The sequence below is a fragment of the Marmota monax genome, unplaced genomic scaffold, assembly GCF_021218885.2.
Source record: "Marmota monax isolate L192 unplaced genomic scaffold, Marmota_monax_Labrador192_F-V1.1 WCK01_AAM20220418_F8-fsc00118, whole genome shotgun sequence".
NCBI classification, from domain to species: domain Eukaryota; kingdom Metazoa; phylum Chordata; class Mammalia; order Rodentia; family Sciuridae; genus Marmota; species Marmota monax.
The window spans coordinates 434,453-459,545 of NW_026695231.1; the positions used below are offsets into that span (position 1 = coordinate 434,453).

At 36.6% G+C, this 25,093-nt stretch overlaps 1 protein-coding gene across 4 annotated transcripts; it reads left to right on the forward strand.

Moving 5' to 3' along the window:
• Positions 1–6: 6 nt before the first annotated feature.
• Tatdn3 (TatD DNase domain containing 3) lies at positions 7–23,166 on the forward strand. Of its 4 annotated transcripts, XM_046438474.2 has the most exons (11): positions 79–176; positions 764–837; positions 2,992–3,024; positions 10,375–10,448; positions 10,652–10,736; positions 13,688–13,750; positions 14,669–14,778; positions 14,946–15,001; positions 16,911–17,023; positions 18,209–18,289; positions 22,195–23,166. In XM_046438474.2, exons 2-11 carry the CDS (start codon positions 829–831, stop codon positions 22,336–22,338), a joined length of 768 nt encoding a protein of 255 aa, XP_046294430.1. In that variant the 5' UTR covers positions 79–176; positions 764–828; the 3' UTR covers positions 22,339–23,166. The 4 variants fall into 4 exon arrangements, with proteins under 4 accessions (XP_046294428.1, XP_046294429.1, XP_046294431.1 ...); XM_046438472.2 differs by lacking the exon at positions 764–837 and having other exon boundaries at positions 7–176; XM_046438473.2 differs by lacking the exon at positions 764–837 and having other exon boundaries at positions 9–176; positions 18,212–18,289.
• The last annotated feature ends 1,927 nt before the right edge of the window (positions 23,167–25,093 follow it).

The window sequence follows — 25,093 nt, forward strand, 5'->3', positions numbered from 1 at the left end:
CTAGTGGAAGGAGCACACGTCCCGCCTGAAACTCGAGGGGACGCAGCCTAAGCGTTCCGGCTTTTGCTTCGCAATGCGTGTTTAGAGAAGTGGCGGCTGCAGAAGTGACGATGGGCGCGGTTGGCATGGGGCTGGTGGATTGTCACTGCCACCTGTCCGCTTCGGACTTTGATAGCGTATGTGAGAACGAGGCGGGGCTCGGGAGAGTGGGGAGGTTCTCGTCTTTTCCCCGCAGATTATCTTTCTCTCCCCCGTTGGGAGTGAAGCCCCCAAATCCCAGGCCTTGCCCGTGTCCCTTTGAGACCTGCCCGATTTCCTGCTTAACCCCAGTCATATTGATTTTTTTTTTTCTGGCCCTGGATTACAGTAAACTCTCCACAAAGCTTGTGTTTGCTGTTTCTGGTTCTTGAAGTCCTTTTTCCTACCTTCCCTGGACCGGGCTGCTTATCCCATATTCTCTAACCCCTCCCCCCCCCCATCTGACACATCGCATGCTCCAGTTCTAATGAAGCAGAGAGGCAAACTAAAAGAATAACACTCACACTCACAAAACCAGTTTATAAAGTGTTTTGCCTGCTACGTTGGAAACAAGAGACTGCTAACAGAGAAGGAAGAGTGGGTGTCTATTTCAGGAAGCAAACTTGTTAGGAGGTGAGGCTTATGGCTGGGAATATAAAAAAGCCAGCCAAGGCAAGGTGGTTTAGTGGAGCAGGCAGGTTGCAGGTCCCCAGGATAAAATTTAGTGCATTCCATTTACCAAAAGGCTGGATGAGCCTAATGAGCTACGGAGAGGAAGAAATGAAGCTAGACTGAAGAATTTTGTAGGAGATGGGTAAGGTAAGTCAGTAAGGAATTTGAATTGCATTAGATGCACAATTCAGTTCCATTAAAAGTGGGTCTGAGGAGTTAATAAGGCTGACCAGATCAAATAGCCACTTGAAGATCATTTTGCTGCTGTGGCAAATAGATGGAGGTAGAATAGAAGGTAGACCAGTTAAGAGACTTTTACATTATCAGACAAGAAATGATGCTTAGTACTATAACAATGATCCACTTTGTGCTTTGAATATAGCCCTTGCTGCTCTGCCACTGAGGCTTATTTTAAAATGGACATGTTTTCTTTCATTTCCTCTCTCCCTCCTTTCTCTCTGGAATTTCCCCCTCCCTAATTTCAGGGCAAACAGGATTATCTTTCTTTCCCATCCTAGGCAGTTATCTGGCCTTGAGCACACACTCAGAACAGGAATAGAATAGAAATTATTCAGACTTGGGGGATCTTAAGAGATGACTAGCTCACAAATAAACAAGTGAATTACAACTCTGGACAGAAAACTACAGGAACTTAGCCTTTGAATCACCTTTTTTTAAAAAAAAAATTATTAATATATTTTTATGTGGTGCTGCTGAGGATCAATCCAATGCTTCACATATGCTAGGCAAGCGGCCTGCCACTGAGCTACAGCCCCAGCCCCCTGAATCATCTCTTTAAAACTCCCCTATTCCAGAAATCTTGCTGAGTAGAATATAAAAGTTAATGTAAAGTTCTTAACTGTAAAGGGTAGTCTTTTAAAATAGATGCATTGACTTGTCTGTAAATTTTGAAAAGGTCAATTATGACACAGTGTATGGGTAGCTAATCACAATTTAGGGTAACACTGGGATGTATGGAGTATGAGATTTCAGATTCTGGAGCTTTTTCTGAGTACTTAACATTGGTTTTTGAATATTTTGAGGTTTCTGATGAGTTTCTACTGTTTTATATTAAAATATGTAATGTTATATAAGGGTTTTAGTATTCCAGATAATGGGAGTGGCTTTTTCATGGTATATTGTTGTTTTACTTAATCAAAGTATTTTTCTAGTTTATTAGAAGTATAAATAAATAAATAAACCGCCCTCCCCCATTCCCCCTGATGAGCAGAATCACAGTCTCTGTGACAGGAATCCCTCGTGTTTTCTCCTTTGCTAGCAAAGCAATGAAACTTCCTTTTCCTTTCTTCTCCAAACTATGCCCTCGTTATTGGATTGATATCAGAGACAAGGACTGAGCTTTTGGTAACAGTACTATAATGATAGTGGAGGAGTCTGAAAGGAGTAGATGTATTCAAGAAATATTTTAGAGATAGACTCTATTATACTTGCTAAGGAATTGGATTTGGAGAGGAAGGGAAAGGGAAAAATCAAAGTAGTCTCATATTTGTAACTTATACTGTAGGGAGAATTGTGGAGCTGCTTACTAGCATGTGGTGGGGAGGTAAGCAAACGAAATTGGTTTGTGGGAAGAAAAGAAAGATTTATATTGGGAACAGGTTGGAAAGCTTGATCAGTCCAAGTGGAGCGGTCATATAGTCATTTTTAAATATGAATCATGGGTTCAGGAGAGATTGGAGATTCAACAAAATGATCTTTTAATTTTTTTTAAAGTTACAGATAGACATAATACCTTTATTTTATTTATTTATATGGTGCTGAGGATCTAACACAGTGCCTCACACCTGCTAGACAAGTGCTCTACTACTGAGCTAAAACCTCAGCCCCAATAGAATGATACTTAAAACTGAAAACAGATGAGATCCCTTAATGCAAGTGCAGAAGGAAGAGCAGAGGGAGAAGTCAGGAGAAGGAGGGAAGCCAGTCATGAAACTAACAAGTAGCTGCCAGTGAGAAAATGGTGGTTGTGCAAAGCAAGAGTGGAAACTCTTTCAAGAAGGAAAAGGTAGACAAATGAGGGTTTCCTAGTGCTGCTGAGAGGTAGAGTAAGAAAAGAACAGAGAAATATCCTTGATGTTTGACAACAGCAATTTCTTTTTCAGTGACAAAAGAAGCCAGACTTGAGAGTAACAGGAGGTGGGTCAGTGTAGGCTCCTCACTTTCCACCATCCTGTTCCTTGCTAACATTGTCATTCTTTATGGTTCCTCAACTGCATCAATATACACAGCCAAGGAGTCATTACATATTCACCTAATTGTGATAATCTATGCTTATTTTAGGATCTGGACGATGTGTTGGAAAAAGCCAAGAAGGTAAGTCAGTACCTATAGTTGTCTCCCTTGTTCTTCTTTGTCTTTCCTGCTAATCTCAAACTGTAACTAATTTCAAGCTGAAACAGTTTGAAGTTTAGATATACTATGTTGATGTTGTTTCAGTAGTTAATAAGTGGCATTTGTACAAATGCTTACTCTATGCCAGGAACCAAGCTAAGCCCTTTCTTTTTTTTTTTATAGATTTTTTTTATTGGTTGTTCAAAACATTACATACTTCTTGACATATCATATTTCATACATTAGATTCAAGTGGGTTATGAACTCCCATTTTTACCCCAAATACAGATTGCAGAATCACATCGGTTACACATCCACATTTTTACATAATGCCATATTAGTAACTGTTGTATTCTGCTACCTTTCCTATCCTCTACTATCCCCCCTCCCCTCCCCTCCCATCTTCTCTCTCTACCCCATCTACTGTAATTCATTTCTCTCCTTGTTTATTTTCCCATTCCCCTCACAACCTCTTATATGTAATTTTGTATAACAATGAGGGTCTCCTTCCATTTCCATGCAATTTCCCTTTTCTCTCCCTTTCCCTCCCACCTCATGTCTCTGTTTAATGTTAATCATTTCCTCCTGCTCTTCCTCCCTGCTCTGTTCTTAGTTGCTCTCATTATATCAAAGAAGACATTTGGCATTTGTTTTTTAGGGATTGGCTAGCTTCACTTAGCATAATCTGCTCTAGTGCCATCCATTTCCCTGCAAATTCCATGATTTTGTCATTTTTTAGTGCTGCGTAATACTCCATGGTGTATAAATGCCACATTTTTTTATCCATTCATCTATTGAAGGGCATCTGGGTTGGTTCCACAGTCTAGCTATTGTGAATTGTGCTGCTATGAACATCGATGTGGCAGTATCCCTGTAGTACGCTGTTTTAAGGTCTTCAGGGAATAGTCGAGAAGGGCAATAGCTGGGTCAAATGGTGGTTCCATTCCCAGCTTTCCCAGGAATCTCCATACTGCTTTCCAAATTGGCCGCACCAATTTGCAGTCCCACCAGCAATGTACAACAGTACCCTTTTCCCCACATCCTTGCCAGCACTTGTTGTTTGACTTCAGAATGGCTGCCAATCTTACTGGAGTGAGATGGTATCTTAGGGTGGTTTTGATTTGCATTTCTCTGACTGCTAGAGATGGTGAGCATTTTTTCATGTACTTGTTGATTGATTGTATGTCCTCCTCTGAGAAGTGTCTGTTCAGGTCCTTGGCCCATTTGTTGATTGGGTTATTTGTTTTCTTATTGTCTAATTTTTTGAGTTCTTTGTATACTCTGGATATTAGGGCTCTATCTGAAGTGTGAGGAGTAAAAATTTGTTCCCATGATGTAGGCTTCCTATTTACCTCTCTTATTGTTTCTCTTGCTGAGAAAAAACTTTTTAGTTTAAGTAAGTCCCATTTGTTGATTCTTGTTATTAACTCTTGTGCTATGGGTGTCCTATTAAGGAATTTGGAGCCCGACCCCACAATATGTAGATCAGAGCCAACTTTTTCTTCTATCAGACGCAGAGTCTCTGATTTGATATCAAGCTCCTTGATCCATTTTGAGTTAACTTTTGTGCACGGCGAGAGGAGGGGATTCAGTTTCATTTTGTTGCATATGGATTTCCAGTTTTCCCAACACCATTTGTTGAAGATGCTATCCTTCCTCCATTGCATGCTTTTAGCCCCTTTATCAAATATAAGATAGTTGTAACTTTGTGGATTAGTCTCTGTGTCCTCTATTCTGTACTATTGGTCCACCCGCCTGTTTTGGTACCAGTACCATGCTGTTTTTGTTACTATTGCTCTGTAATATAGTTTGAAATCTGGTATCGCTATACTGCCTGATTCACACTTCCTGCTTAGAATTGCTTTTGCTATTCTGGGTCTTTTATTTTTCCATATGAATTTCATGATTGCTTTATCTATTTCTACAAGAAATGCCGTTGGGATTTTGATTGGCATTGCATTAAACCTATAGAGAACTTTTGGTGATATCGCCATTTTGATGATGTTAGTTCTGCCTATCCATGAACAGGGTATATTTTTGCATCTTCTAAGATCTTCTTCTACTTCTCTTTTTAGGGTTCTGTAGTTTTCATTGTATAAATCCTTCACCTCTTTTGTTAGGTTGATTCCCAAGTATTTTTTTTTTGAGGATATTGTGAATGGAGTGTTTTTCCTCATTTCCATTTCAGAAGTTTTGTCGCTGATATACAGAAATGCCTTTGATTTATGCGTGTTAATTTTATATCCTGCCACTTTGCTGAATTCATTTATTAACTCTAGCAGTTTCTTTGTAGACCCTTTTGGGTCTGTTAAATATATTATCATGTCATCTGCAAATAGTGATAATTTAAGTTCTTCTTTTCCTATTTTTATGCCTTTAATTTCTTTCGTCTGTCTAATTGGTCTGGCCAGTGTTTCGAGAACTATATTGAATAGAAGTGGTGATAGAGGGCATCCCTGTCTTGTTCCAGATTTTAGAGGGAATGCCTTCAATTTTTCTCCATTCAGAATGATGCTAGTCTGAGGCTTAGTATAGATAGCTTTTACAATGTCGAGGTAGGTTCCTGTTATCCCTAGTTTTTCTAATGTTTTGAACATAAAGTGATGCTGTACTTTGTCGAATGCTTTTTCTGCGTCTATCGAGATGATCATATGGTTCTTATCTTTAAGTCTATTGATATGGTGAATAACATTTATTGATTTCCGTATATTGAACCATCCTTGCATCCCAGGGATGAATCCTACTTGATCATGGTGCACAATTTTTTTGATGTGCCTTTGTATCCGATTCGCCAGAATTTTATTGAGGATTTTTGCATCTAGGTTCATCAGAGATATTGGTCTGTAGTTTTCTTTCTTTGAGGTGTCTTTGTCTGGTTTCGGAATCAGGGTGATGTTGGCCTCATAGAATGAATTTGGAAGAGCTCCCTCTTTTTCTATTTCCTGAAATAACTTGAAAAGTATTGGTATTAATTCTTCTTTAAAGGTTTTGTAAAACTTCGCTGTATACCCATCCGGTCCTGGGCTTTTCTTGGTTGGTAGTCTTTTGATTGCTTCTTCTATTTCATCCATTGATATTGGTCTGTTCAAATTGTGTGTATCCTCCTGACTCAGTCTGGGCAAATCATATGACTTAAGAAATTTATCGATGTCTTCACTATCTTCTATTTTATTGGAATATAGGATTTCAAAATAATTTCTAATTGTCTTCTGTATTTGTGTAGCATCTGTTGTGATATTGCCTTTTTCATCCCGTATGTTAGTAATTTGAATTCTCTCTCTTCTTCTCTTTGTTAGCATGGCTAAGAGTCTGTCAATCTTATTTATTTTTTCGAAGAACCAACTTTTAGTTTTGTTAATTTTTTCAATAGTTTCTTTTGTTTCAATTTCGTTGATTTCCGCTCTGATTTTAATTATTTCTTGCCTTCTGCTACATTTGCTGTTGTTTTGCTCTTCCTTTTCTAGGGCTTTGAGGTGAAGTGTGAGCTCATTTATTTGTTGGTTTTTCCTTTTTTTGAGGAATGACCTCCAGGCGATGAATTTCCCTCTTAAAACTGCTTTCATTGTGTCCCATAGATTCCGATATGTTGTGTCTGTATTTTCATTTATCTCTAAGAATTTTTTGATTTCCTCCTTAATGTCTTCTGTGACCCATTGATCATTCAGTAACATATTGTTCATTTTCCATGTGATGTAGGATTTTTCCTTCCTTCTTTTATCATTGATTTCCAGTTTCATTCCATTATGATCAGATAAAATGCATGGTATTATCTCCACCCCTTTATATTTACTGAGGGTTGCCCTATGGCATAATATATGGTCTATTTTTGAGAAGGATCAAGTGCTGCTGAGAAAAAAGTATATCCACTTGATGATGGTTGATATATTCTATATATGTCCGTTAAGTCTAGGTTATTGATTGTGATATTGAGTTCTATAGTTTCTTTATTCAACTTTTGTTTGGAGGATCTGTCCAATGGTGAGAGAGGTGTGTTGAAGTCACCCATAATTATTGTGTTGTGTTCTATTTGATTCTTGAACTTGAGGAGAATTTGTTTTATGAACGTCGCAGCACCATTATTTGGTGCATAAATATTGATAATTGTTATGTCTTGTTGGTGAATGGTTCCTTTTAACAGTATATAATGTCCTTCCTTATCCCTTTTTTTTTTTTTTAATATTTATTCTTTTTTTAGTTTTCGGTGGACACAACATCTTTGTTTGCATGTGGTGCTGAGGATCGAACCCGGGCCGCACGCATGCCAGGCAAGCGTGCTACCGCTTGAGCCACATCCCCAGCCCCTCCCTTTTGATTAACTTAGTCTTGAAGTTGATTTTATTCGATATGAGGATGGCCACCCCTGCTTGCTTACGAGGACCGTGTGCGTGGTACATTTTTTCCCAACCTTTCACCTTCAGCCTGTGTATGTCTTTTCCAATCAGATGTATCTCCTGGAGGCAGCATATTGTTGGATTTGTTTTTTTAATCCATGTTACCAGCCTATGTCGCTTTATTGGAGAGTTTAAGCCATTAACGTTTAGAGTTACTATTGATATATGGTTTGTACTTCCAGCCATGTTTGATTATTTATCTTTTTTTTTTTAATTTAGTTTGTTTCTCCATGATTAGCTTTCCCCCCGCCCTCTGTCTGTACTGAGGCACTTCCCATTGATGGTTTTGGTTATTGTTTTTCATTTCTTCCTCGTGTAGTGTTTTGCTCAAGATGCTTTGCAATGCTGGTTTTCTGTCTGCAAATTCTTTTAACTTTTATTTATCATGAAAGATTTTTATTTCGTTGTCGTACCTGAAGCTTAATTTTTCTGGATACAGAATTCTTGGTTGGCATCCATTGTCTTTCAGTGTTTGAAATACGTTGTTCCAGGATCTTCTCTCTTTCAGCGTCTGTGATGAAAAATCCGTTGTTAACCTTATTGGTTTACCCCTGAATGTAATATGCCTCCTTTTTCTTGTAGCTTTTAATATTTTCTCTTTGTTCTGTATATTGGATATATCCATAATAATGTGTCTTGGCGTTGGTCTACTGTGATGCTCGGTGTCCTGTATGCATCTACAATTTGTATATCCGTTTCCTTTTTTATTTCTGGGATGTTTTCTCTAATTATTTCATTCAGCAGGTTATTCATTCCCTTGGTTTGAATCTCTATACCTTCCTCTATCCCGATGACTCTTAAGTTTGGTTTTTTTATGTTATCCCATATCTCTTGGATGTTTTTCTCATGAATTTTTACCAGCCTTTCTGAGTTGGCTAGACTCTTTTCAAGATGATATATTTTGTCTTCATTATCTGAAGTTCTGGCTTCTACTTGCTCCACTCTGTTAGTGATACTCTCATTTGAGTTTTTAATTTGGTTTATAGTTTCCTTCATTTCTAGAATTATTGTTTGGTTTTTTTTATAATCTCTATCTCCTGATAAAGATGCTTAACTTCTTCTTTTATCTGTTTATGTAATTCATTTTCAATGAGTTCTTTCACTGTTTGAATTTGCTGTCTCATATCCTCTTTAACGTTCCATTCCATCTGTCTAAGGTATTCCTTGAGTTCTTTATTTGACCATTTTTCTGATGCCTCTAGGTCCTCCTGAATATTTAGGCTGTCCTGCATTGTTTGTACTCCTTTTCTTCCTTGCTTTTTCATGCTGCTCATGTTACTTCTTGTTTTGTTTGACTGCTGAGTTACTGTTTAATCCTATAAATTTATTTGATGCTGTCACCGCTGGTTTCAATGAAGTTATCTCCTCCGCCGCATTCTGGTGACGTCAGTTCTCTGCCATGGTAGTATCCCATGCAAATGGTGACAGTTCGTTCCCTTTGCCGGGTGACCAATGCAACGGGTGGGTCCTGACTGTCTCTCCCAAGCCCCGTTTCAATCCTGTGGCCACTGCCTATGAAGGCTCGGTTGGCATTAACCTCCATAGGATCAGAAGAGCCGACCAGTTGTTTCAGCGGGATCATTTAGTGCTGAGTCACAGTGGTTTGTCTTTCACCAAGCCCGGCTTCTCCTGCTTCCACCTGGACATGTCTGGGGCTCCCGGCGCTCAGTTGCCCTCCGCAGCCGGCTCCCCCCACCGCCCCCCGCTGCTCCGGGTAGCCCTTCTCCTCTTTCTCCACCTGCCTCTTGGAAACTTTTTTTTTTGCAGCCAGGTCAGTGGCTTTGGGGAGCAGACAGCAGGTCGGGGCGGCCTTGGAGGGGGGGGCAGCCTGGACAGCCGAGGCCGCTCGGGGAAGGAGGGATGCCCAGGGGGCACGCCAGGCCCTGCCTGTTTCAATGTGGCAGCTGGGGTCTTCCAGTCCCAGCAGCGGTCACAGGGAGTCCGGAGGCCACTCCAAGCTAAGCCCTTTCTGAATTTTATCTCACTTAATGTTTTATAACCCTCTGAGGAAGTACTATTTTGTAGCCAACCATTTCCCATTTGATAGATGACACAGTTAAGGCCGAGAAATTAGTATCTCTAGTTCAAAGACACATGCTAGTGAAGTGATAGAGACAGGTTAGTCTGAATTCAAAACATATTCCTGAAACCACCATTCTTACTAGTCTTGTATAACAGAATGGTCCATCTGTAAGTTCTTAAATTCACATTATTCTGGAGATTGGGGATATATTATAAAAGTTTTCTGAAACATTTTTATTTCCTAGAAAAATTATTAGTTTTTGGAAATGTTTATGAAATCCATCATAACTAGCGTTTCGCTGTCTAATCAGAAAGTGGTAGAGTCTGGGTGTGGTGGCTCATGCCTGTGATCCCAACTACTCAGAAAGCTGAGGCAGGAGGATCATGAGTTTGAGGACAGCCTGGGCTACTTAGTGAGACCCTGCCTTAAAACTGAATTTAGAAAAAGGGCTAGGGATGCAACTCAGTGGTAGAGCACTTGCCTAACATGCCCAAGGCCCTGGGTTGGATCCTTATTATTTGGGGGGGGGGGGGGGGGGGGGGCGGGGGGAGAGTAATAGAATTAGAAATGATTGCCAATATCTTTTTACATACAGCCTAATTAGGTGGGTGGGCTTTACAATCCCACAGGCCTAATGACCTATTTAAGCTATTTGACTGTATTCAAAACTCTGCTACTGATCTATACAGTGGATTATAACAATACATACCTCCTAGGTCTGTGTATATTAAGGGAGATAATATTTATATTAACTGAGCCTGGGGCCTGAAACAGTAAGTACTCAGTGTTAGCCATTATTATTATATTAATAATAAAAGCCTGAGTAAATAAAAATAACTAAATTTAAAATTTGAATTTGAATTAAATGTGTGATGTGTATTGTTTGGGACTCTTAACTATTCTATTTTTTTTTTTCAGGCCAATGTTATGGCCCTTGTAGCAGTTGCTGAACATTCAGGAGAATTTGAAAAGATTATGCAGCTTTCAGAAAGGTACTCCTTCTAATTAAAATTTTAAAGAATTGCTATTAAGGACACTTATATCAGTTATATAACATCAAATATTTATTTTTAAAGAGAATGGGAGGAAAAGCATATTAGCATAGTCCTAAAATTAAGATTCTTTTCTACTTTATAATGACACTGTAGTTGCCTACTCTATATTCCTGTGTTCTTAATTTATTCTACATTTTTAGATACAGCGGGTTCATTCTGCCATGCTTGGGTGTTCACCCAGTTCAAGAACTTTCACCAGAAGACCAAAGAAGTGTTACATTAAAGGTAATAGTCACATAAAACAAGACCCATAAAAATGATAATAACTTTTTAAAAAATTTTTTTAATTGTAGATGGACACAATACCTTTATTTTATTCATTTATTTCTATGTGGTGCTGAGGATCAAACCCAGTTCTTCACACATCCTAGGCAAGAGCTCTATCACCAAGCTCTACCCCAGCTCCTGGTAATAACTTTGACCCAGTTATCCTCCTCTTTCTAATTTATATTCTAAGAAAGTAATCCATTCATTCACAAAAAAAATTGTTATGACATTATTTATAGTAGAGAAAAATAGAAACAGCCGCAAGGTTCAGAAATAAAGGAATCATTAACTGACTTGTAGAATGTTAATTATAATTCAGTTATAGAAAATGAGAATTATGAAGTTATTGTAGCACATGAAAAATGTTTACTAAGGAGAAAAACAATACCAAATAGTTTATTGACTATTAGTAACATTCATGTAAAAACATATTCCAAGCTGGGCACCGTAGTGCATGCCTGTAATCCCAACAGCTTGGGAGGCTGAGGCAGGAGGATTTCAAGTTCAAAGCCAGCTTCAGCAAAAAGCGAGGCGCTAAGCAACTCAGTGAGACCCTATCTCTAAATAAAATACAAAAATAGGGCTGGGGATGTGGCTCAGTGGTTGAATGCCCCTGAGTTCAATCCCCAGTACCCCAAAAAATAATAATAATAAAAATATATTCCACAAGGAAAAGACTGGAAAGAAAAACACAGAAATGATAGTAATTATGATGATCTGATAGAATTATAAATTACTTTATTCCACATTTTTTTGTCCTGTAGTCATATTTCTTTGGAAAAAAAGTGATAGAATATATCTAGAAAAAGAAAGATACAAAGATTCACAGGTATAATTGGGTTCTCTGAACATGAAAGCATCTCTTCAGAATTGCTCTCAAGCTATTAAATTGCATTGATATTATACTCTCTCTAAAATCATCCTATCCACATGGTCTCACTGACTCACTGTATTCAATATGTGTTATATTTCATGCTTGTCTCCTGACTCAGCATCATGAAGATGCACAATTTTTTGAGTTTTTTTGTTATATAATGGAGTTGATAGATCATTTCAAAGAAGTAATTACCCTTTGGTTAGGGCCATCGACTTTTATACTAATGTATTTAGTATATTCCTACATTAAAGATGGTAACAAGGTGTGATTTATATTTTAAAAAGATCCCTTTGTCTACGGTATGAAGAATGAATTCTGAGGAGGGCAAAAAAGAAAAAAGGATAGTTAGAAGGCTATTGCAGTAGTTCACGTGAGAATAATGATGGGTTGAACCAAAGTGAGAGTGGTACAGGTAAAGAGAAGTGAATGAATTTGGCATATGTTTTAGATAGCTTTTCACCACTATGACCAAAATACCCAGCAAGAACAACTTAGAGGGGGTAAAGTTGATTGGGGGCTCATAGTTTTGGAGATTTTCATCCATAGACAGCCAACTTCATTGCTCTGGGTGAGGCAGCACATCATAGGAGAAAGGCCCAGTGCAGGAATTCTGCTCAGCTCACAGTGAGATCAGGAAGTGGAGAGAGAAAGAGGAAGGGACTGCAGGTAGAACAGCCCTTCCAGGGCATGCCCCCAGTGAACCACCTTCTCCAGCCAGGATGGACTGATTAGGTCTCATAGTCTAATCATTTTACATTTAACTACTCCTGCATTAACAGGAAACTTTGGGGGATACCTTATATCCAAACCATAATAGCAAATAATTTATTTCAAAATAAAATTGCTTTGCCAGGCATGGTGGTTCATGGCTGTTATCCTAGCATCTCTGGAGGCTGAGGCAGGAGGGTTATGAGTTCAAAGCCAGCTTCTGCAATTTAGCAAGGCCCAAAGCAACTTAGCAAGACCCTGTCTCAAAAAATAAAATAAAATAAAAAATTTTAAAGGCTGAGGATGTGGCTCAGTGATTAAGCACTCCTGAGTTCAATCCCTGGTACCAAAAAAAAAAAAAAAAAGAAAGAAAGAAAGAAAAGAAAAGAAATTGCTTTTAATTCACTTCAGGTAAAAATGCTTATCCTCTTGTCCTCCTGAGTTGTTGAGTATGATACAATTAGCTTAACTGCCAGAGAATCACAATCCAAAATGTTGGAAACCAGAGCAGGACAGCACTCCAAAGGATCTCTACTATTTATATAGAGGTCTATTACCATAAGTGTTCATTTAGTTAACCAGTGTTTACTGAGCACCTACTATGTGCCAGCCCCTCCTCTGAGCAGTAGAGACCTGACAATGAGTAAAAACCCTCTCATGGAAGCTAGATTTTAGATGGGACAATCAACAATTATATAAACCAGAAAACTTTCAAAGCACTAAGTGCTTTGAAAAAAAATGATTATTTGATAGGAATTTGGATGGTGTTTTGCTGTTGTTGTTTTGTTTAATTTTACTTTATATTTTTTTGAGGTACTGGGGATAGAAGAAATAGAAGGCTGATATGGCTAAAGGGATAGAGAAAGTGATAATGATAGAATCAGAAGAATTGGACAGATATCTCATAAAGACCTTGTTCGATTTTAGTTTACATGTAATGGAGGATGTAAAGTGTGGAGTGACAAGATGTGATTTATGTCTTTAAAAGATCCAGTTGGCTATAATAATCCAAAATTTTACCAAATTATACTTCCTAACTAACTGCCAGGAAATGTCTGTAAACAGAGGGCAATGATTAAATGGGACTCTTCGTTGAAAAGTCATATTTTTATAATCTGAATAGGTATGGGATAAGTTTCTACTCAGACTATAGCTAGAAGTACTCACAATTATAGAAGGGTTACTATTCTTAGTTCATTAACCGGTTAAATACATTAAATGAATGTAAAGTATCGGCATAGCATAGAGCCTAGCACTCAATATGTGCTCATGAAATAGTAGTTCCCTTCTTCCATTTTAACAAATTTACTTTTTGTTCTCCCAGGATTTGGATTTAGCTTTGCCTATCATCGAGAAGTATAAGGATCAGTTGTTGGCAATTGGAGAGGTAAAGACCCATTAGCTGATCAAACAACTTTTAATCTAGACCTCCAAATGATATATGATAGGTGAAGATAATCCTTAGTTTCATATTGGTGATTATAACTGACTTGAATAATTATGTTCACTTCATTCAGCTGAATTTGTTGAGAGTTCCTCAATAAGCAAGAGAGCATGGGGATGAAAGAATAGAAAACCATAGGCTTTATTAATAAGAGAGAAAAACTATACTAATAGCATTTCTAAATACTTTGCTTTTTATTTTTTCCTTTTGCTTAAATGTAGATCATTGCTTTTGTTAGTTAAAGTTGTGCCTGTGTGTGTGTGTGTGTGTGTGTATCCCTTCATAAGTAATTTAAAAGCAAACTTTAAATAGGGTATAGTTTGTAACAGTTTTATTTAAATTATTTATAATGCTAAAATATTTTCATCACCTATTAATAAAGTCCATTTCTTATTCAAGATAGAAGAATAACATTCAAACTTAGAGTACAGATAATAGAATGCATGCCAATATAGTATCAAAGGAAACAGTCATCTATGATCTATGCTGTCCAGTGTGATAACCACATGTAGCTGTTGAACACTTGAAATATGAGTCCTCCAAATTGAAATGGGCTGTAAGTGTAAAACACATACTGAATTTCAAAGTCCAGTACCCTCTCCCAGAAAAAATAATATAAAAAACTCAGGTTTTTGTACATGTTAAAATGATATTTTGAATCTACTGGGTTAAATAAAATAAAGTTTGTTATTAAAATTAATTTCACTTGTTTTTTTTCAATATTTTTAATGTGGCTACTATAAAATGTGAATTCCATATATGGCTTATGATGTGTTTCTATCACGTAGCACTGATTTATAGAATCTCTTTGGGGATTTATTAAGCCATAAATATGTAATTTCCTTTATTTTTCTGTTACAGGTTGGACTAGATTTCTCTCCCAGATTTGCTAACACTGATAAACAGAAGGAAGAGCAAAGACAAGTTCTAATCACACAGGTTCAATTAGCCAAAAGACTAAATTTGCCTCTGTAGGTTCACTTATCTTTCTGTATTAATAGCTATAGAGCAAATTAAATAATGACCAAAGAATCCTCCTGAAATGGAGTTCTGCATCTCTTTTTTCTCTGAATTATTGAACAAAAATAATACTTTCAGATTTCCAAGTATTAAAAGGAATTTTGTTGTTATTAAACAGAAACGTTCACTCGCGCTCAGCTGGAAGACCTACCATCAGCCTCTTGCAGGAACAAGGTATTTAAGATTCCTGAGAGACATGTGTCTAATCTTCAAGTTTGACATTTCTAGTTCCTAATCTCATAGAGCAAGCCACGTTTTGATTTGATTTCTTAAAGAGAAGGGAATGAGGCAAGAGCAAAGACAGAAATCAGCTAAGGTGATTTTGCAAGTCAGGGTACTTTTTACAAGGGTTTCACGCAATATATTTAACAGGACAGGATAGAGCAAATGAAAACTTGAATCAATTTATATTCCTTACTTTAAAAATCAGTAGCTCCAGTTTGGTTTCGTTTTTTTGTTTGTTTGTTTGTTTTTTCCTTTTGGTACCAGGGATTGAACCCAGTGGGGCTTAACCACCAAGCCACATCACCAGCCCTTTTTTTATATTTTATTTAGAGACAGGCCCTCACTAAGTTGCTGAGGCTGGGTTTGAACTTTCGATTCTCCTGCCTCAGCTTCTCACTGCTGAGATTACAGACATGCGCCACTGTGCCCAGCAGCAACTCCAGCTTCTAAGTCACCATGAGTAACATGAAAGAAGAAAACAAGGCAAGGCAGGGCAATCACACAACAGTCATCTTGGATCAGTGTTTTGTAGGTTTTCTGCCTATTGCTTCACAAAATAATACTGTACTGATTATGGCCATTATACATAAAATGCACTGTCATCTTCATGGTTGTCCCTAAAGTAAAAACATATCTGATAGCATTATTTTTTTTAAATGCCATCCACAGTAAGAAATTTTCTTTATTTTGAGACTCATATGCACATAAAGAAAGCTAACATTTTTCATAAGCAGCACATATATGTGTATTTGTATGTAAATGTATTTAAGTGTATGCAAGCCCATGCTTGTGGGTTATCACCTACTAAATTGATTTCGTAGCCCATTTATTGTCATAACTCATAGTCACCCATACCATTTGAAAAAACACTGTCAATTAATGAAGCAGATGTAATTGCCTGCAATTAAACATTGTATTTCTCAGTGATGAATACTAAACACTTCTGAAATCACTGAAAACAGGATTTTTTTTACATTTTTTTAAATTTTTAGTTCTAGATGGACACAATACCTTTATTTATTTATTTTTATGTGGTCCTGAGGATCGAACCCATTGCCTCATCTACTAGGCAAGTGCTCTGCCACTGAGCCTCAACCCCATGATTGAAAACATGATTTTTATGCTGACTGAGCAATTGTCCTTTAAGAACTAGAGTTGATTTTATGAAGCCAACTCTTAATTGTTTAATTTGTGAGTCATCTAGCTCTCCATTTCTTTTTTATTAGCATTTTTTTTTTTTTTTAGGAAAATAAATGTGCCTAAAGATCTTCTACTGGGGCAATAATTTGACAATTCAAAGACTTCTGGAAAAAAATCTGAGGGTATAGGCAGTTTAAATAATTGTTTTTTAAATTGTTTAAATTTTATTTAAAAGAATTTATTTTTTATGACCAATGTGATTCTGCAATCTGTACAATCAGAAAAATGAGAAATTATACCCCAATTGATTCAAATGTATGAATTGCCAAGATCATTGTAATGTCATGTGTAGCTAATAAAAAAAATAAAATAATAAAATATAAAAAATTTTTAAAAATTTATTTTTAATATTTATTTAGTTGTAAATGAACACACAGTATCTTTATTTATTTTTATGTGGTGCTGAGGATTGAACCCAGTGCCTCATACATGCAAGGCAAGTGCTTTATCACTGAGCTACAGCCCCAGCCCAAGAATATTTTTTATTCTATTTATTGAACATTGTATTTATCTAACCTGAAGTCATAGAATCTTGCCTTTATATCGCAGTGACCAAGATTTACTAGAATTTCAAATCTCTGTAGTTCAATTTGACTAAAGAGAAAAACTTTTCTTAAGGAAACAAAATGGAACACTGATTTATCTTTAATTTTGGAAGGTGCTGATAAGGTACTGCTGCATGCGTTTGATGGCCGGCCATCTGTAGCCATGGAAGGAGTAAGAGCTGGGTACTTCTTCTCAATTCCACCTTCTATCATAAGAAGTGGACAGGTAAGTTCTTTCATTAAAACTTATCATCCGATACTTTGTGAAATGTACTTTAAAATATAGGCTTTGACGGGCTGGGGATGTGGCTCAAGCAGTAGCGCGCTCGCCTGGCATGCGTGCGGCCTGGGTTCAATCCTCAGCACCACATACAAACAAAGATGTTGTGTCCGCCGATAACTAAAAAATAAATATTAAAAAAATTAAAAAAATATATATATAGGCTTTGACAACATACTTATGATACTATTCTAGTTACATTTCAAAAATTAAACTCAGGTCTCTATCTCACATATATATGTAAATTAATTAAAAACTAGATTACAGACCTAAATATAGGAGCTAAAATTTCTAAAACCCTCAGAAGAAAATAGGTCTAAATATTTTGACCTGGGTTTTGCAGTGGTTTCCCTAGCTACAACAACAAAAACATAAGCAACCAAAGAAAAAATATATATATTAGCCATTATCAAAATTCACAACTTCTGCAATTAAAAAAAGAGACATATACTTCAAAGCATTCTGTCAATAAGGTGGAAAGACAACCCACATAAAGAGAAAAAAAAATCTGCAAGTCATGTATCTGATAAAAGTTCAGGTATCTAGAATACGTAACATACCATTACAGCTCAACAATTAAAAAAAAAAACTTGATTTTAAAAATTGGTAAAGGATTTACAAAGATATTTTTCTCAAGAAAACATCAAGTGACCATAAGTGCATAAACATGCTCAATATTATTCTCCATTATGTTAATGCCAATCAAAGGCACAGTGAGATGCTACACCACCCAACTCAGTTTAGTAGTTACTCAAAAAATTAAAGGTAAATAGAAAGAAACACTGAATGTGGCAGTGGTGGGCCAATGACGGAATTCTCTTCTTTGGGTCTTTCAGAAGATATGTGATATCAGATATTTGAATTTCTTGATGGATATACTTCATTTTTGCTATGGTTATAACTAGAAGCTTAGTTCCCTGGAAGCTTTGAATAAGTTTATCAATGAGTGTTTATATTTTAACGATAACTGTTAATAGTGGAATAATGTGAACATAGTAGGAATCCAGGTAGTATTTATCAATTTAGTATTAAAGCCTGAATTTTAGTTTCTTCTGGAATGATGCATATGGGTTTAATATTTTATCTGTATTTCTCACATTTTAATTTTATTGCCTTTCTCTTTTCTCTAAGAAGCAGAAACTTGTGAAACAGTTGCCTTTAACTTCCATCTGCTTAGAAACAGATTCACCTGTGCTAGGACCAGAAAAACAGGTAAATGATTTTTCAATTTGAATATTATTTAGGTTGTATCTTTCATTTTAGCTGTTTCAGTTTAACTATGTTTTTCAGTATAGTGTAAATACAGTGGAATCCTAATGCTAGGTTGATTGTTTACACTGAGTTTTTTAAAATTATTTTTTAGTTGTCAATGGACCTTTATTTTGTTTATTTATATGTGGTGCTGAGAATCAAACCCAGTGCCTCACACATGCTAGGCAAATGCTCTATCACTGAGCCACTACCCCAGTCCCTTTATTGAGTTTTTTTCTAAATACAGCTTTTGTGCTACAAACAATGTTATTTGTTAGGGAGCATGGCCTAATTTATGTAATAAAACACAGTGTCTAGAATCAGAAAGATTTGATTCAAATTTTGTTTCTGTTGCTGACTAGATGACTTTGGGTAAGCTTTTTAATCTCTCTGAAACTTTTTTTTCTTTCATTTATAAAATGTGGGCAAAAGAATACTATACTTTAAGGATTATGGTAAGGACTACATGAAGGTACTTGAAAGCACCTAACAGCAGCTGGTATATTGTAGGTGATCAATAAATATTCATTTTTCTCCTTTTAATTAGCTTGTTATTATGTATTTCTTTCATTACAAGTATTGATATTATCAAAGATTTTTGTATCTGATCATTGCTATAGAATCTCATTTTGTTATTATAGACCACAAAGAATCACCTTTTAAATTTCATAGTTTCATATTGCTACTGCTTTAAATTATAATTTTCTGAAAGGAAGTCACAGCATCTGCTTTTTATTTGCTTTAGACAGTGTCTGTTACAGTTAGCTCATAATGTACAATTTGATAACTGCTTGTGATGTCTATTGGATCTGTGTCTCCACACCTCCCAAATTCAGAGAACTGTCCCTCAAAATTTGGAGGTCTAGAAGCAGCAGAAATCATTATGTGATTATTAACAAACGATGATTATTTGTGATTGCAATGTGAATTATACTAATTAATGTCCAATTAACTACATTTTTAGTGGGGAGGGTACTGGGGATTTCACTCAGGGGCACATGGCCACCGAGACACATCCCCAGCCCAATTTTGTATTTTATTTAGAGACAGGGTCTCACTGAGTTGCTTAGCACTTCACTTTTGCTGAGGCTGACTTTGAACTTGTAATCCTCCTGTCTCAGCTTCCCAAGCCAGTAGGATTATAGGCATGCACCACCATACCTGTTTAATTAACTACATTTTTGTAAATCCTTTTTTATCAAAGTATAAAAGCCAGGAACAAGAAAGTAGAGGATCATAACTTCTTTTTTCTATTTGGGTATAGGTCAGAATAGTATAGAATTACTGTCCTGATGTGTTAAATGAAAGAAAAGGATCTAGCATTTTTCTCCTAAACGAGAATAAATTTTGAATGCTGTTATAACTCAGTTTTTTTATTTGTATTTAGATGATTTAACAAAAACTGAGTTTGTGGCATAGTGCCTTGTACTAAGTAGGTATTCAATAAACATTTTTTGTATGTATGTGTGTATATAGATGTGTGTGTGTGTGTGTGTGTGTGTGTGTTTGGTGGTGCTGGGTATCAAACCCACAGCCTCACTAGCCAGGGCTCTACCACTGAACTACATCCTCAGCCCTAAACATTTATTCTGGAAAGTTAGAAACAGGGAAGATCATGAACAAGAAAATAAAACTATCTGCCACACTATAATAGTTACAGGCATAAACTCTAAAGTCAGATTGCTTGGGTTTAACCTCAGCTGGCCTTCTTGCTATCTGTGTAGGATGTTTTTTTACCTACTAGAAAAAGAGGTACTACTAGTAATAGTACCTACTGCATGGAGTTATTTTGAGGATTAAATGAAATATTTCATGAAAAGTTTATAACAGAGAGTCATCTATAAAAAAAGCACTAAATAAATGTAAGTTCTCTGTCCGTCCAGACTTTTTATATCCATGTATGTATATATACATATATTTCATAAAAATAGGATTAGCCTGAATGTATTATTTCGTAATTTCCTTTTATGTATGCACTTCTGCCTATATTAACAAATATACTTTCCATATCATGTTTAACAACTATATAATATTCCAATGTTAAAAGTAAATATGCAATCAGTGATTTGAAAAATTGTGCTCTATATGTGTAATATGAAATGAATTGCATTCTGCCATTGTATAACAAATTATAATAAATAAATAATTTAATTTTTTTAAAAAAGTAAATATTTGGGCTGGGATTGTGGCTCAGTGGTGGAGCGCTCGCTTAGCAGGGGCGGGACCCAGGTTCGATTCTCAGCACCACATAAAAATAAAGGCATTATGTTGTGTCCATCTACAAAAAAAAAAAAAAAAAAAAAAGTTTCATTTTCTCTCTCTCTCTCTCTCTCTCTCTCTCAAAAAAAAAAAAAAAAAGTAAATATTGGCTGGGTGCAATGGTACACGCCTATAATCTCAGTGGCTTGGGAGGCAGAGGCAGGAGGATTGTGAGTTCAAAGCTAGACTCAGCAAAAGCTAGGTGTTAAGCCACTCAGTGAGACCCTGTCTCCAAATAAAATACAAAATAAGGATGGGGATGTGGCTCAGTGGTCAAGTGCCCCTGAGTTCAATTTCTGGTTCTAAATAAATAAATAAATAATAAATATTGGCCATTTAGATTGTATTATAAACAATGTGATGAACATACTTGAACATAAATTTTTGTGCACATTTTTTATTGTGTTGTTAGGCTACATTAATTACTAAGGTTTTTTAACGTTAACAATTAATATTATTCCTCTGAATATTATCACCATGAGTAAATGCTTATTAATAATAACAGTAATTATTTATTTCATCAAATCTAAATGCTACTGATTGTAGGTACAATATATTAAGAAAGAAAAAACACTGCATGTTGTACTAAGACATGCCACTGAGTGTCAGTAAAATATATATATCCATTTCATAGATGTTAAGATGGGGTGGGGAGAAATGCATCTTGGAATCAGTGAAATTCCATTATATAGGCTATCTGGTCTTTCCAGATAGATGGTGTTTTTCTTTTAGTCAAACTGTCATATAACCTGTGAGGTAAGAGGCCAAGCAATAGCGTGGTGACCTTTTGGAGCACATTTACGCAACAAACTAAAGAAGAGTTGATCCATCAGACAAGTTAGTCTCCAAGTGTTCACTACTACATATTGCTTCATATGCTAGGAACTGGGACTTCATTTGTTAATACCCCAAGGCAGGAGCATAGACTTAGAATAATATTGCAGAGGTACCTTTTCTCCTGCCTTCATCAACTTATTAAGAAAAAACACTCCAATTTTTAAAAGTAAATTAATTTAAAAGAAAAAACAAGACGATCTTATCAGAAAAAAAGATTTTATCAGTTCTTTTTAGGTATATGTGACAGAGTATATTTAGACGTTATACAAGGATTAGAACTTATTCTAATTAGGATCCCATTCTTGTGGTTGTACACAATGTGGAGTTACACTGGTCGTGTATTCATATATGAACATAGGAAAGTTATGTTGGATTCATTGTACTGTCTTTCCTATTCCCATCCCCCCATCTCTTCCCTTCATTCCCCTTAGTCTAATCTACTGAGTTTCTATTCTTCCCTCCCCTACTCCTTTTTGTGTGTTAGTATCAGCATATAAGGGGAACATTCAACCTTTGCTTTGGGGGGATTGACTTATTTCACTTAGCATGATAGTCTCCAGTTCCATCCAATTACCAGCAAATGGCTGGGTAATTTTCCATTGTGAATATATATCACATTTTCTTTATCCATTTATCTATTGAAGAGCTTATCAGTTGTTTTTCACCAACTCATTTTTTTCTGTTTTATCTACAGTCTCCAAGGACCTGCTTCCCTTGAATGTCATGTTTGAATTAGTACCTGTTTTTTTTTGTTTGTTTGTTTGTTTCAGGTACGGAATGAGCCCTGCAACGTTTCTATTTCAGCTGAATATATTGCCCAAGTGAAGGGAATCTCAGTGGAAGAAGTGGTAGAAGTAACAACACAGAATGCATTGAAACTCTTTCCCAAGCTTCAACACCTGCTCCAGAAATAGCTTCAAAACCATTCATTGCATAATCAAATCAGCTTCAAGGGGCAACATTTGAGAAAAAGAAATGTACAGATTAAGAATCTGAACTGAGGCTGGGTGCAGTGGCACATGCCTGTAATCCCAGCGGCTCAGGAAGATTACAAATTCAAGCCAGTCTCAGAAACTTAGCAAGTCCCCAAACAACTTAACAAGACTCTGTCTCAAAATAAAATATCAGGGCGGGATGTGGCTCAGTAGTGGCTAAGTACCCCTGGGTTCAATCCCCAGCACACAAAAAAAGAGAAACTGAAGAGACCATTCCACAGGATACAGATGTATATTCTAGAGGAATATTTCTCTTATAAGGATAACTTGACTTGGATCCTGAAACCCTGGTTCTGATTCCAGCCTTGTGTTCCTTTTCAGTTAGCCAAGAGCTAGCAGAAAATTGGGTAAATCCTATTGCTGTTTTTTTACCTTGCCCCACTAAATAAAACCACCTTCTGAACCCAAACCATCACTTCTAGGAAGGGGTTCTCCCACAGGTAGGAAGACTTCAGCACCAACATGAGGAGGAGGTTGGGTTTGATCCCTTGCTACTTGTTTTGCTTCAATAGAACTGAACAAGTGAAAGGAAAGTCTGTTTTTTGTACCATCAGAAATCTCTTTCCTGAGTTTGTAATACTCAGTACTTGAATTATTTCTCTTTAACAGCAAAATGTGTAAGGTTTCAAAGTGATATTAGATTTTGACTTCCAAGGCCCCTGTTTAGCAGTCACTATTAAATAGCAAGCCTAAAACTTGTGCCCCTTGGCACAAAAGTTGAGTTAATAAACTAATTTAAAGTTCCAATGAATTTTGTCATATTTAAAATGTAAATGACTTTCTTAAAAATGTATCTGGCCTTTTTGGTGTATAATAATATTTTGTTTTTACATTTTAAAAAACTGTAGGGGCTGGGGATATAGCTCAATTGGTAGAGTGCCTGCTTGCATGCACAAGGCCCTAAGTTTAGTCCCCAGAACCACACACACACACACACACACACACACACACACACATCTTAACTGTAAAAACAATCCTGTAGATAGGTAGGTGGTAATGTTCATAACAACAGTGAGTGTACCCAATGCCCCTGAAATGTGCACTTCAAAATGGTTAAGATGGTGCATTTCATTTTATTTGGGGGCAGTTTTATAAATTTATTTGCCAGTAAGTGGTTAGTTCTCACTCACGTTAACTATATGCAGATTTTTGAAAATGTTAGCAGAGACATAAGTTACAAGACTATATAGAACTTGTGTGGTGAACCTTCATCCTCATTACTTCTATAGATAACTGCATATGAATACGATATGGGACATTCCCTATTCCTTTGGCTTGGACAGCTTTGTTGAGCTTGATATCAAAGCACATATCTGGAGTCTCCATCTTCTTCATAACACATTTTCAGATATGTGAGTGCCTAAGAGGCACAATTTTGAGTCTATTCCATGAATGCACTTGTGAATATTGATGGTATATTCTCAGGTCACTGCCTCATTGATGGCAAAAAGGCCCTTCTCATTACCCTTCTTTGTGGGAGCCATTCTGCCAGGCCAGGAATGGATAAGATGGTGAAAACTTATGTGTATCTTACCACAATTTAAAAATACAAATTTACTTCTATGATTTATACTAAAATCTGGGTATTCAATTTTTGCTAAGCATCAAATGCTAGAAAAGTACTTGTCATAGAAAAAAATCAACTTCCTAAAAATCAAAATGATTTCATGTAAGGAATCTTTAGTAGATATTTTGAGGTAAATTCATTTTCAGAGAAATCAAAACTAATGCTAGGGAAGATTGTCCAAACTAAAGCAGAGTAGCTAAGAAACATAATAGGGTACTTTATGAGTGTGTTAATCAACCTCCCGTTGTTCTAACAAGACACCTGAGATGATAAACTTATGAAGAAAGTAATTTTTGGCTCACAGTTTTAGAGGTTTCAGTCCATAGTTAGTTTGTCTCATTGTCTTGGGGCCTATGACAAGGCAGCACATCATGGTGGACTATATGTGATAGAAGAAAGTCACACATCTCATGTCTAGGACTTACAGCAAGAAAGGATGAGACTGGGTTCCCACCGTCCCCTTCAAGGGCATGTCCTCTTTGAGGACATGATCCCAACATTTCCCACTACATCCTGCTTCTTAAAGTTTCTACTATCTCCTACTAGCAGCAAAGGCTGGGTACTGAGTCTCCAGCACATGGACTTTGGGAAGACATTTAAGATCCAAACGTGGTGATGTACACCTGTAATCCCAACAGCTTGGGAGGCTGAGCCAGGAGGATCCCAAGTTCAAAGCCAGCCTCAGCAACTTAGCAAGGTCCTAGGTATCTTAGCAAGACCCTGACTCAAAATAAAAAAGAAAAAGCATTGGAAATGTGTCTCTGGTTAAGCACACCTGGGTTCAGTCCTGGTACCAAAAAAAAAAAAAAAATGATTCAAATGATAGCAATGAGGTATGTAACTATCCATCAGCATTATTATACACAAAATTTCTACATTCAACAGGAACTTATAGTAAAACCAGACTTCAGAGCTCTTCCAACTCTTTCTTTTCCCTGTTTCCTACCTCTTCCTGCCCACATTTCTTCTGTTAAACTCTCATCTTAATGTCCAACATAAATTACTGCATCTTGTTCACTCACTCCAGCCAGGCATGATCCCCACCTTCATGTTGTTTAGTCATTTTCTTTATTTATTCATTCCTTTCATGTATTCCATAAAGTTATT

What these genes read in the sequence shown, in the direction of transcription:
- Tatdn3 (XM_046438472.2), top strand. Translation starts at nt 111, where the DNA reads ATGGGCGCGGTTGGCATGGGGCTGGTGGATTGTCACTGCCACCTGTCC. An exon ending in AAAGAAGTGTTACATTAAAG is followed by an intron (nt 10,737 to 13,687) that starts GTAATAGTCACA and finishes TTGTTCTCCCAG; the next exon opens with GATTTGGATTTAGCTTTGCC. An exon ending in CTATCATAAGAAGTGGACAG is followed by an intron (nt 17,024 to 18,208) that starts GTAAGTTCTTTC and finishes CTTTTCTCTAAG; the next exon opens with AAGCAGAAACTTGTGAAACA.